General features: G+C 43.2%; 1 protein-coding gene across 1 annotated transcript in view; it reads left to right on the top strand.

The window, feature by feature from the left end:
* Positions 1-14,590, top strand: part of LOC119573513 (oxysterol-binding protein-related protein 6-like) — a gene marked incomplete in the record, with an annotated part of 110,822 nt that overhangs the window by 16,784 nt on the left and 79,448 nt on the right. The window contains 2 exon segments of the mRNA XM_037920728.1: positions 1,095-1,231; positions 10,402-10,554. Of these exon segments, the coding sequence (XP_037776656.1) occupies positions 1,095-1,231; positions 10,402-10,554 (290 nt within the window).

The following is a 14,590-nucleotide window of genomic DNA, read 5'->3' on the forward strand; positions in this document are numbered from 1 at the left end:
AGTACCAATGAGATTTTGTCATTATGCCATTTATTCACATTTAACAATTTTGCATTTAGTTTTAGTTTTAGTTTTTTTTTTAAGGTACCAATTACTCTCAAAATGCAAGGCTTTACTATATGCAGAAAGGTGTCTGATGCTAATAATTGCAAAAACACAGCTGTATGATTGGCTAAGGGAGAAGAACTCCTTACTTGGTTACTTGGTGTAAGTTTAAGCAACAACCCTATTAGTAGCTCATGCCAGGGCCATCATGTAAATACATAGATTTTATGATAAAATCAATGAAAAAAATCCCATGAAAAAAGATCTTGCACAATTGTGATGAATATATGGATAGCCACAATCATAATAATTAACACAATAATTAAAACTACAGGATAAAGTCAACATATTCCATATCCACCTTATGGATAACATTCAGATGAGTTCATGGTATCATATTTTTTTTTGTTTCTAAATTTGTGCATGAATAATCTAGGAGGGATATTAATAAAAACTATATAGGTAAATAAACTGAAAGGACACTGTTCAAATGAAATCATTTCAATGAACATTCGGGATGAAACCACTTTTTCTTAACTGCTGCCTTTTATAAACTTTATGATTGTTTTGTCACTTCAATATTACATGTTATCTTTTTGTCAATTTTGTGAATCAAGCCTATTTCACTAAAGATTCTGTTAGGTTATTTGATATTCAAAGCCAAGAAAATCCTATTTTTTAAGAAAAAATTATGCATTTTCTGCTTGGATATCTAGCTGTGTTTGAAGTATTTATTTATAATGCCTCATCATCTACAACGTGATTCTAGAGCATGTATGTTTGTATTATTTGATAGAAATAAAAGTGATGTTGCCTGTCCTGCTTTAAAAGTTTAGATATGTGCTTCAGCATGAGTTGAGTGGATTTGTTAATACCCTGTGGCATATTCTCAAAACAGGAGAGCAACAAAGCTGTCATATCTGCAATAGAAAGCATATGTAAAAGAAGCAAAATTTTGACAATTTCACAGTGTACCTCTTTAGCCAAAAACAGCATCAGTGTTTTGTACAGTAAATTTGTCTAATTATAATAGCTCTTGTCTTTTCCAGGGGCAGGAACCCTTCGATCATGGCTAGTAGACAGCTCTGGATTGGATCAGTTAACAAAGGATATGACTACCACACAACACCATGTGCAGCAGCTAGTCAGACTCCTTGATAATATTGAACACCAAGATGACATGAGTGTGAGTATGGAATACTAGTATATAAGTGCACACAAACAAGCACATGCATGTATGCACACACACATGCACACACACACACATAGGCATGCACACATGCATACACAGGCATGTACACATGCATACACAAGTTTAAACATACACAGACAGGGACATGCATGCACACACGCACACCCACACACATGCACACACACATATACAGGCACAAAAACACACACAGGCACATACACAGGCACACACTCACACACACACACACACAGAGGCACACACACACACATACAGAGGCACACACACATGCACAGAGTCATACACACTCACAGAGCACACACACACCAGAGGCACACACACACAGGTGCACACACACACACAGGCACACACACACACTCAGGCGCACACGCACACACATAGGCATGTACACATGCATACACAGCTGTAAACACACACATGCATACACACATGCACACACACAGGGACATGCACGCACACACAGGGTCACATGCGCAAAGGGACATACATAAAACAGGTGTACACAAACTCAGGCATACACATATGCACACACACAGGGACATGCACACACACATACACACAGTGTCACACACACATGCACAGTGATATGCATACACACACACACAAAAACAGACAACCACACACACCCACAGGCACACACACCTACTGGCACAACATACCCACAGGCACACACCCACAGGCACACACACACAAATAGCATGCACACACACACACTGGCACACACACAGGCACACACAAACACAGGCACACACACACACACAGACACAAGGCACACACACACACAGACCACAAAACACTGGCACACACTCAGGCATACTCACATACACGGGCACACAGTACACACACTCAGGCACACACACGTACACACACTCAGGCACACACGCATACACACACTCAGGCACACACACACAGGCATGTACACATGCATACACAGGTGTACACACAACCATACACACATGCACACACAGAGACACACAGAGGTACACACACACAAAGGAACACACACACAAAGGAACACACACAAACGCAGGCACACACACGTACACACACTCAGGCACACACCCCGTACACACACTCAGGCACACACACATACACACACACAGGCATGTACACATGCACACACACACAGGGACATGCACGCACACAAGGTCACACACACGCGCACAGGGACATGCATACACACACACACACACACAGGCACACACACATACATGCACAGGAACACACATGCATGGGCACATACATGCACAGGCACACACACACACTCAGTTATACACACACTCAGGCACACACGCACGGTCACAGACACACATGCGCACAGGCACACACTCAAGAACACACAGGGACATACACTCAGAAATACACACTCAGGTATACACACACACTCAGGCACACACACACAGGTACTCACACACAAGGGCACACACATGCATACATACACACTCAGTGACACACACACGCAGGCACACATGCACACACACACACAGGCATGTACACATGCATACACAGGTGTACACACACACAGGGACACGCACACACACAGGGTCACACACGCGCACAGGGACATGCATGTATAGGTGTACACACACAGGCATACACACATGCACACACACACAAGGTCACACATGTGCACAGGGATATGCATACACATGTACACACACACACAACACACAAACACAGGCACATACACAGACTCAGGCATACACACACACACAGGCATGTACACATGCATACACAGGTTTACACACATGCACACATACAGGACATGCATACACACACGCAACACACTCAGGCATACATACACTCAGCACACAAATACAGGCATACACACACACAGGCACACACACACGCATACACACACACTCAGGCACACATGCACACACACTCGGGCACACACACACAGGTGTGTATATATGCATACACAGGTGTACACACAGCCATGTACACATGCATGTACACATGCATACACAGGTAGGTGTACACAAAACAGGGTCATGCATGCACACACAGGGTCACACACACACACAGGACATGCATACACCGGTTGTACACATGCACAAGCATACACGCATGCACACACATACACTCAGGAACACACAGGAATGTACACATGCATAGACAGGTGTACACATAGGGACATGCATGCACACAGGGTTACACACGTGCACAGGGACATGCATACACACACGTACGCACAGGCACAAACACACACGCACAGGCACACACACAGGCGCACACACACAATCAGGAAAACACTCAGGCATACACTCACACTCAGGAACACATACACACACTCAGCCACACATGCACACACTCAGGCACACATACACACACTCAGCCACACATGCACACACTCAGGCACACACACACACAGGGACATGCACACACACAAAAGGCACACACACATGCACACAGGGACATTGCAAGTAGAACGAAGGGAGTACAAGAAAAACATGAATATGCCGAAGGCATATTCATGTGTGCATACACAGGTGTATACACACACAGGCATGCACACATTGACATGCATGCACACACAGGGTCACACACACGTTCACAGGGACATGCATACACACATGCACAGAGGGACATGCATGCACACATAGAGTCATGCACACGTCCACAGGGACACACTCAGGCACATACACACAAGGAACACACATACAACTCAGGCACACACACACAAGGAACACACACATACAGGCACACACACATAGGTACATACACATTCAGACACACTCAGGCACACACACACACACAGGCATGCACACATGCTCACACAGGACATGCATGCACACACAGTCACACAGGGACACATGCACACACCACACACACCCCACACACACACACACAACACACCCCATAGGCACATATGTACACACATGCATGCACTCACACCAGTCACAAATACACAGGCATACACACATAGAGGCATACACACATGCACACACACACGCACACACACCATCACAATGCACACACACACGCACACACACCAACACATGCACACACACACAGGCATACACACCCATACACGTACACACCTACACAAATACACAGGCATTTTACATACACAGGGACAGTATGCACACACACATGCATGCATCACATGCACACACACAAATACACAGGCATACACACACAGAGGTATCAACACACACATGCATGCACTTACAAACATGCATGAAACATACACATGCACATACACACATGCACTCACAGACACATGCACATACACACATACACTACACACACAGTACAAAACACATACACACACACTTTGCACACACACATACATACTTGCACACACATACACACATGCACACACATATACACATGCAACACACATATTACACATGCACATACACACAGGCATACGCAGCACACACAGTGTTCCCATGATAGCAACTGCCTCTGCTGTTGTGAGGAGGCGTTGTCTGTTACCCTAGGGTTTTTTGTGGCATCCCTTGCTGCGAAGTCGGCGCCTGCAGGGGGGTCAAGGGATCGAAGATCCATCCGGTAATATGTTTGCTGCCAGGAGGGGTGATGGTTGCAATGACCTTTTGGGTTCCGCCTTTAGGCTAGGCGTTTTTAATATTTATTCTTTTTGCTTGCCAGTCTCATGGGCCGAGAACTCTATCGAGGTTGTGCCTACGGCGGAGCTTCGACAAAGTCAGGGTGGGGAGAGTCCATGCCTTGGCCAGTAGCGGTTCTTGAGCTGATGGCGTATTAGCACCCTGGCTGGTGAGACAGCCAGTTGTTGCAAACAGCTCGTTATCTTGTTTAGGCGTCTGACTATTTTAGTCTTAGGCTTGGTTCCTGGGAGCCTGGATGACCTTTGATAAGAATTTTGCGCCCCTTAGATCAATTCGTGAGGCCAAGGGGAGAAGGTTTGCCTCCACTAGGAGGGTTTAGGACCCTTGCCCACCTTGGGGCACCCAAGTACTCTGTGTCTGGCCCCTATGGTCTTCCCACTCATTGCTCTCATGACAGACAGTCTTGATTTTGTTCGGTCACCCAGGTACTGGACCTCCTTCTGGAGAGGTAGAGGTAGTCCTAAAACCAACTCCAAGGGCCATTCCCTGGATTTCATATTGAACTCCTGTCTCAGAAACCATGGCTTTGGATTTGGCTGGCAGAGATCTTTGTCTGTCCTGCAACACTCCTCGGGTACGAGGTCCAGTCAACGCTGGGCTTTGTTTAGGCAGTACGGTCCCGTGGAGAGATAGCAAGATCGTATGCATAGATGATCTTGCACCCCATCATAAACAATAACCCGGGATGCTTTATGTTTGAGCAGCGTGGACCTCTCCACCATCCTCCACCATGCCTCATGTTTGAGCGGCCGTGGTCACAGCATGATACTTAATTGTAGTTTTCCTGTTGTGATGCTCTTGGAGTGAGTACGTGGTAGGGTCCCCAGTTCTTTTCCACGGAGAGTACCCGTGTTACCTTTTAGGTAATCATTTTCTCTATTTACCCGGGCTTGGGACCAGCACTGACTTGGGCTGGCTTGGCCACCCAGTCTTGCACCCCACGGGGAGGTTTATGTTGAGGATACAGGACATTAATGTGTTAAAGAGGGCTGGACTGAAACCCCCACCCTGTGGCGTTCCATTCTCTAGTGGCATGTGCTGTGATAGGTGACCTTGGAATTTGACTGGCTGTTCTATTCGTAAAGTAGTCACCTATCCAAGCCAAGAGCTTACCTCTGATTCCTTTTTGGATCAGGCTTTCCTGAATGGCAAGAGGACTTGCCAATTCAAAAGCCTTCTCCAGGTCAAGGAATACTGCCACAGATGTGGCCGTGCTTATTGTGCTCAAGAGCGTGGCTATGCTGTGTGCTGTGCTCATGCCCCTGGCGAAACCCGTGGAGATGTTCATGTGGGGGTCCCATTTTCCATCGGAGCCAGTTCAGTACCATCCTCGCGGCAGTCTTGGCCAGACAGCTGAGGAGAGAGATGGGGCGGTACTTCCCCGGTTCCTTTGGTTTAAGGATGGGAACTATGGTAGCCCTCTTCCAACTCTGGGGTAGAGTGGAAGTTTCCCAGGACTTGTTGATGAGTTGCTTGCAGCTCACTTACTAGTCCCAGGTGGGAAATGATGGGGTACGAGATCCTGTCAGAGCCCGGGGCTGTGTTACAACTGGCTTTATATGCATTTCTTAGTTCCCTCAGAGAAAAGATAACGTCTGAGTTATCGGTGCATCGGCTATTGCGGAGCAGGGAATTGTTGCTTTGACAAGGGTGATCAGGCCACTTTTGCCATCAGCACGTGGCAGCATAAAGACATGTTACCCGGAGAAGCGAAAAGGTTCCACTGTTAATGTCTCCTGGAGCTTGACAATGTCAATGCTCCTTGATCGCACTATTGCGTGGAGGATGGCACTCCTTGTGCAGAAGCCATAGATGTGCCACTGCAGAATACTTAGATTGTGTGCCATGATGTTACTAGTTGATAGTTACATCAGAGACATCGTCGTATTCGGATTGACAGTCTTCGGAGTCTGACAACTCCATTGTGAGGTTGTTTGAGGGGTCTCCTTCGGCTGTCAGGCTATCCCTGGGTCCACTGGGGGGTGGAGAGCCTTTGGTAGCTCTGACTTTAAGTGTTTGGGCTTTTCTCTAGCCAGGCTGTTTTTGTGCATTGTTGTTCACTGGCCTTGCCTGGGCAGGGTCAGCTTGTTCTGATTCAGTTTCTGGCACTGAATCAGCCTGGCTAGGCTCTGCCTGTGCGGGCATGGTCTGTGTTGGAGTGGGGAGGGGAGTCTCTACCTGGGGTGAGGGAGAGGATGGGGCTGTTTTGGCCCTTTCCATCTTCCTTCCCTTTATGGTTGTGACAGTCTTGGTCAATGCCGTCATGGCGACCTCGACTGCCTTATCCGCCTCTTCCTTCGTCTTTGCCAAGGATGTTGCCACTGCTGTGACTACAGCAGTCAGCAGGATCGACATGTCCCCCTCATCGAAGAGCATGTCTTCTGCTTCTGGGGAGGAACCTTTCTTCCTGTGGTTCTTCTGCACTTGTTTTATTTTGGGGAACTCCTGTTTGTCGGAGATCTCCGGTTTCGGCTGGGGGGCAGCTTCCTTCCTCTTAGGAGGTCGGCAGGCCTTTTCGCTTTTGTTCTTCCCCCAGACATAGGTGCCTGGGGGGGCAGGAACAAAGTCTTAGCAACCTCTTGCCGCTTGAGGGCCGCCTCTTTCCTGACAGAGCAAGCCAGGCTCCAGGCGTGATGCCTCTCGGCACAGTTAGGACATTTGGCTGTTGTGTCCTTTTCCTCTTTGTATGCCTTAATGCACACCTCGGTGTTGTGTGCCTTGCTACAGACACCACATTTTGGCTTGGCTGTGCAGTTAGCCTGGGTGTGTCCATACTTCTGGCACTTGAAACACCGCAGTGGATCAGGCACATATGTACATAGGTTGTAGGTACCCCAGTTACCCAGATCAAGAGTAGAGGTTGGGGTACCTTTCATGGTCACCAGGACTTGCCTGGTTGGAGTCTTCCCCTTCGACAATCGGGAAGCCTCCACGACCTGTGGGTGTGATGCGATCACCTCCACATCATACGAGACTGAGAAGCCAAGTAGCACCATCTTGACCCTCTTTTCCTCGGGATTCAGTGGCGAGAGGCTCACTTTCCTCCCATCTTTTAGCTCCTTTGTTTCCTGCAGGAAACAAAGGGTAGCTTGATCTTTGGGCATGATTATCATGCCCTGATCTCACGCAACCCATATTGACAACGGGATTTTGCGTTGGCTCTCCAATGCCCTTACCATTTGGTAGGCATTGTCGAAGCCTTCGGGTTTAACAGGTACCTTGAACTGCGGGAAACGCCTTGGGGGTCCAGACTCTCCCTCAGAGTCGGTCTCCGGCCTCGGCCGTTTCGGTCCGCCCTTTCGGCTTTGGGGCTTGCTCGTGGGGGCACCAGCTGTTTCGGCTGGTTCAGCTGGTGCTCCCAATTCAGTCAGTGGGGTCGTCTGAGGGGTGCTCAGAGACCTTCCTGGCCGGGGTGCTGGCCTGGAGGGGCCAGCACAAGAGTCCATCTGTTGGACAATCTGGTGGACAGACATATTCTGACATGGTTTTTCTGTCTTGTCCACCATCTTGGCAGCAGGCATGACAGTGTCATCCTGTGCTCGGGGTTTTCTTTTGCCACCCGGAGGCACTTTTATGGCTTCATGGTGGCTGCTGTGGTCTGGGCCTTGCACGGGTTGTGAACATTAGGATCTGTCTGTGGGGTGTTTTTTGTTTGATTTTCCATGTAATTGGACAGTGCTTCATCCACTCACGCCCCCACCCACCAAGGAGTCCAACAGGGGGAAGCTGAGTGTTAGAGCCAGTGTCTAACAGCAACAGGGGTAATGAGTGGATATACGCTGCCAATTAGCCGTTGCAGCGGTGCTCACGGACCAGTGTGAGTACCAACGGCAGCATAACTGCTTGACCCTAGCCTCCTGAGGGAGACCAGCCGATTGACCTGACCGGGCCTGGATCAGGCCGCCTGTCTTGCGATTACTCTGGACCTTCGCCAATGTTTACCTCACTCTGTGATGCGGGATTAGGTCCTTCCCGATTGGCTCGTACGCCTCATGGGGAACGAGGGTATCGGGCCTACACATCAAAAATTCAGCAGTTGTCCTGTGACATTTGACTTGTGTGCTCCCTTCCGCCATGTGACCTCGCCTGCTCCGCTGGATCCTCTCTCTCCCCCACGCTCCTGATTGTACATATCTGGTTATGTGTAATGTCGTGTAGTGTAATTAGTGCCTTTATTAGTAAACCTTTCCTTATGTTTCTCTGGTGTTTTTCCGTTGACTTTAACCGCTCTGATTCCTTCGTCTTTTCTACAAGTCGAACCCTGACACACATACACAGGGACATACACGCACACACACAGGGACATGCACGCACACACACAGGGACATGCATGCACACACACGCATGCACTCACATGCACACGCACAAATACACAAGCATGCACACACACAGCCACACATACTAACACACACACACACACACACACACACACACACACACACACACACACACACACACACACACACACACACACACACACACACACACACAAGGTGTGAAGATAATAGCTCCTGATTCCCTTGCCTTTGAGTGACTGATACTATGAATAGCCTACTTACAGTGAGAAGATGTCTTGACAAGTACTCTAGATATAAAAGACCGCAGGGCAAAGATTTAAACTTGTATGCAACTTAGATGCTAGGATTTTCTTAAATGTAATGCAGTATTTGCATATAAATGGAATGCTCATTTAGCACTAATATTTTTGAAGTTCATCTTTGTTATTTATGACCAATTTAGAAATTGGCTTCCTCTTTTTTACATGGATTTGATTATTTACTGAGAAAAATATGATTTCACCCCAGAAATTCTTTGATTTATTTAAAAATAACAATAAAAGAAATAAATTACCTTTATGACCCCCAAAGTTTGCAATTGTTCTGAGTTGCATTCCCACAGGAGTAAAAGAAAGTCCACAGATCAAAATGAACAAGCTATTCACTCCATATTTTTTACTAGGATATATCTAATATGTTTTACTATATTTATGTATTTGTTTATTGAAATTTATTGTTTTTAATATATTTTTCACTCACTTTCAGATAAAGAATTAGTTGAAATAATATTCTCATCAATAATCCAGCAACTTTTGATTTGTCTGGCAGGTTGTGTGCTTTCTAACCCTGCATTTTACTCCAGACAATATTATCAATTGTTACTGCATGAAAACTCTAAATACAAGATTCAAATAATGGAAGTTTTTCTCATTAAAAAATTTAATTATCTGAAGCTAAAGGACTCCTATCTTTATTTTGTTTCTTTTCATTGTTTTTGATAATATGCTTCCTCACGTGCAAGTGTTTTGAAATAGATAATGTCAGTCTTGCAATACCATACCATAAAATACTGCTAAAAGGTATATAAACAATCATGTAATATTAATGTTCAATTAAGAATGCTATTTGAAAACAAAAAGGATAATGCTCTATTAAAGCACTGGAAAAACTAGATTTTGAATACAAAGAAGTCATGATAAAGTATAATATTTTATATTCTTAAAAATATGTGTAAGTGTATAATAATATTGGCCTTGGTTATTTTTATCATCAGCATGGTGAGCCTGCAACTCCATCAACCAAGTCCAGAAGAAAGTTCCGTTTGCGTAAACACAAGTCAAGCAAGTCCACTGGTGGAGAGATAGCCATCAACACAAGCCCAGGGAAGGGCACTCCAGACCAGGTTGATGCTGTTATGCCCTCATTAGTAGGTGTTAATAAACTTGTTGCTCTGTTTTGAATAGATAATGACTCATAGAAGAAACAACAGTAGGAGATGAATAGTTTCTTGCTAGATAAAGGACAGTTGAAAAGCACAGAAGGATATATATAGATAGTAGCTAAAGTACAGGCCAGTAGTAACATTAGCCTACTGGACAATTTCTCAGTGAATGTTTAATTTTATATGATTGTATATTACAAAACTATTTCTATACCACATTCTTTAAGTTGGATAGCATTTTTTCTTGGTACTTTGTTTATAAGATGAAAAATCAGGGGTTTAGGAGTTATGGAGAGCATTTTCCAAAACCACTGCCAATTCCCCAAGTTTCTTGATTCAGGAAAGAGCATACTCTTTATGTGCCTTCACTCAACAAGCTGCTGCTCCTCATCCAAAATAATATAATAATAAAATAATTTAAGCACTTTACTGTTGCAGAAGGATAGTAATTTACATAGACATCTTGATAATGATATACAGATTAGTATAATTTGGCTAAGCTCTGTAAAGAATAGTTATTATGCTACACCAGGGAAGTTTTCATACCTGCACTGATTGATTGAACTCTTACCTTTGATGTATGCTTTATGTGCAGCACCAATAAAGAGGGAATGGAAAGGGGGTATGCATCTTTAGTTTTAATGTTATTTTTAGCTTTTGTTAATTTTATTCATAAATTCACATTTTCATAAAATAAAAAAAAAATGGTAATAGTAATTAAATAGTTACTTTTTAGTAAGAAATTGAGATATAATGAATTCTATGTACAGAATGACCCTCCTTTTGTGCCATTGCCCAAGGAAACCCATATTATGTGACCCCTATCTTAGGCCCAATTCGGATTCATCAGTTTTTTACTTTCTGTTATACAGTACAATGCAGTACTTTCAAGTAGCCAGTGGCATCAATAACATCTTTTACATGTGTTGAGCACTGAAAATATGTCCATAGCTGCCTTGGTCGCTACATTACCCATTTGAACTCGTATTGGTTGATTCCCATACATGGTATGAAAAATGCATAGGATATTAAGGCCCATATCCGATGTATCATTTTTTTTTCCCTGATGCTATGCTTTCAAGTAATACTGTTAGGAAGCCTACAGTGCCCTTTTCAATGCATTTTCTCATACATGAATGACATAAATTTATGCATCTGAAGAACCTTTATTTGATGAATGACATTTGTAAATGATATTGAAAATCAGTGCTTCTGAAACGGGGCTTATGATTTTATCAGATGATCTTCCCTCTCTCTCTCTCTCTCTCTCTCTCTCTCTCTCTCTCTCTCTTTTTTTAACTAATAAGAAGCAGATTTATAGTATAATGGAATTTTATTTCTTTATCATATTTTATTTCTTCCTAGCACCCTTATTGGTTTTGGAGTGAAATGGTATGTACATGTGATTTGACATGTCCATTATGATTTGATGAATGTAATAGTAGATAATTTTTTCTTTGTACATATGAGAGCTGGTGGGGGGCACATGTACACATGTTCCATAATACATGAGCTACTAATATCTGCATTTCCAGATATTAAAATTGTGGAAGTTGAAGCATCTTACCTTGGCAACTTATTCCAAGTTGGAATTTCAAGACAATTTTCTCTAAGTGAGACATGTCACTTGTTAAGAAATGCATGTGTCAGTCTTATCAATTGCATGTCTTTCAACAAATTTTATTCTACCCAGGAAACAATCTCTGACCATCCACACAAGCCTACTGGAGAAACAGAAAACATTCTCAAATACAAGCTGGACAAGAATCCACTACAAAGTGAAAAATTTATTCTCCCTTAAAAACAACTTGCACCATACCATAAAAGTTTGGTTGCTGTAAGAGTTGAATGAACTTGATCAGATAACAGCAACAAACCCTTTGCTTATTGTGGCAATGGAGGGGAAATGCATAGTTCTCACGAAGAAAAATGAACAATGGACTAGTTCATATTTTGTCTGGATGATAAGAAGGAATTTTAGTCAGAATGAAGAAAGTGTAAGATGTTACTAAATACAAAGGAGCAGCCAATGTACTATTACTGCACACTGTCATCAAGAGCACAAGTAGCAGAGAAGATATTTTCCTTCCAGTAATTTGTATAATTTGAAAAAAATATTAAAGGCAGAGGGATTGCGGCATATATATATATATATATATATATATATATATATATATATATATATATATATATATATATATATATATGTATGTATATATATTTATGTGTATATGTAAATATATAGACATTTATGCATATACATATATATACATAAATATATATGCACATGAAGATTTGAAGATAACAGGCAATGAGCGATAATGAACAATCAGAGTGGTTGTGGAAAATGTGAAGGAGTTCACATATTTATACATACATACATATATATATATATATATATATATATAATATATATATATATATATATATATATATATATTATATATATATATATTACTATATATATATATATATATACTATATATATATATATATATATATATATATATATATATATATATATATATATATATATATAATATATATATATATATATATATATATATATATATATATATATATATATATATATATAGGCCGCGGTGGCTGAGTGGTTAGAGCATCGGACTCAAGACTATCACGACGGCAATCTGAGTTCAAGGGTTCGTTCACCAGCCGGCGTGTTGTTCCCTTGGGCAAGGAACTTCACCTCGATTGCCTACCATAGCCACTGGGTGGGCAAGCCAGCCCAAGTCAGTGCTGGTCCCAAGCCCGGATAAAATAGAGAGAATGATTACCTAAAAGGTAAACACCGGCACTCTCCGTGGAAAGGAACTGGGGACCCTGCCACATACTCACTCCAAGAGTATCATGCTGTGACCATTAAGGCCGCAATGGCCGAGTGGTTAGAGCATCGGACTTAAGACTGGCACAACAACAATCTGAGTTCGAGGGTTCGAGTTACCGGCCGGCATGTTGTTCCCTTGGGCAATGAACTTCACCTCGATTGCTTACCTAGCCACTGGGTGGCCAAGCCAGCCCAAGTCAGTGCTGGTCCCAAGCCCGGATAAGATAGAGAGAATGATTACCTAAAAGGTAACACCGGCATTCTCTGTGGAAAGGAACTGGGGACCCTACCATGTACTCACTCCAAGAGCATCGCAACATGAAAACTACAATTAAGTATCATGCTGTGACCACGGCGGCTCATACATTAAAAAAATATACACATATATATATATATGTATGTGTATATATATTTATGCATATGATAGGAAACAGAGGAAGAGGCAAACCGAAGACAAGACTGAGCGACAACATCAAAGATGTTTGCGGGCTGTCGATGGTACAAGTAGAAAGAAAAGCGCAAGATCGAGTTGAGTGGTGAAGGATGGTGGAGAGGTCCACGAAGATAACCGGCAGTGAGCGATGATGAACATGTTACAATAAATGGAGTGGTTGTGGAAAATGTGAAAGAGTTCACTTATCTTGGAGCTGTTTTAACTAATACATATGATGATTCACCGGAGATAAAAAGAATTACCATTGCCAAAAATGCCACAGTTGCTCTCAATAACATCTCGAAAGACTGAAGCATTACCTTACGGACAAAGCTGAGGTTATTGAACTCATTCATTTTCCCAATTGCATCATATGGTTCTGAGTGTTGGGTGCTGAAGAAGATAGACAAGAAAAGGGTCAATAGTTTTGAACTGTGGTGTTACAGACGAGTACTACGTATTAACTGGACAGAAAAGAAAATGAATGATGAAGTGCTGAGAAAAATGAATTGTAAAGACCAGCCGGTTGGACATCTTGAACAAAAGGAAACTAAAGTTTATCGGTCATGTGATAAGTGAAAGTATTGAGAAAAACTTACTGACAGGGATGGTGATAGGAAACAGAAGAAGAGGCAAACCGTAGACAAGACTGAGCGACAACATCAAAGACGGGCTGACGATGATACAAGTGGAAAGAAAAGCGCAAGATCGAGTTGAGTGGCGAAGGATGGTGGAGAGGT

This window comes from Penaeus monodon, chromosome 5 (genome assembly GCF_015228065.2).
Source record: "Penaeus monodon isolate SGIC_2016 chromosome 5, NSTDA_Pmon_1, whole genome shotgun sequence".
Classification (NCBI taxonomy): domain Eukaryota; kingdom Metazoa; phylum Arthropoda; class Malacostraca; order Decapoda; family Penaeidae; genus Penaeus; species Penaeus monodon.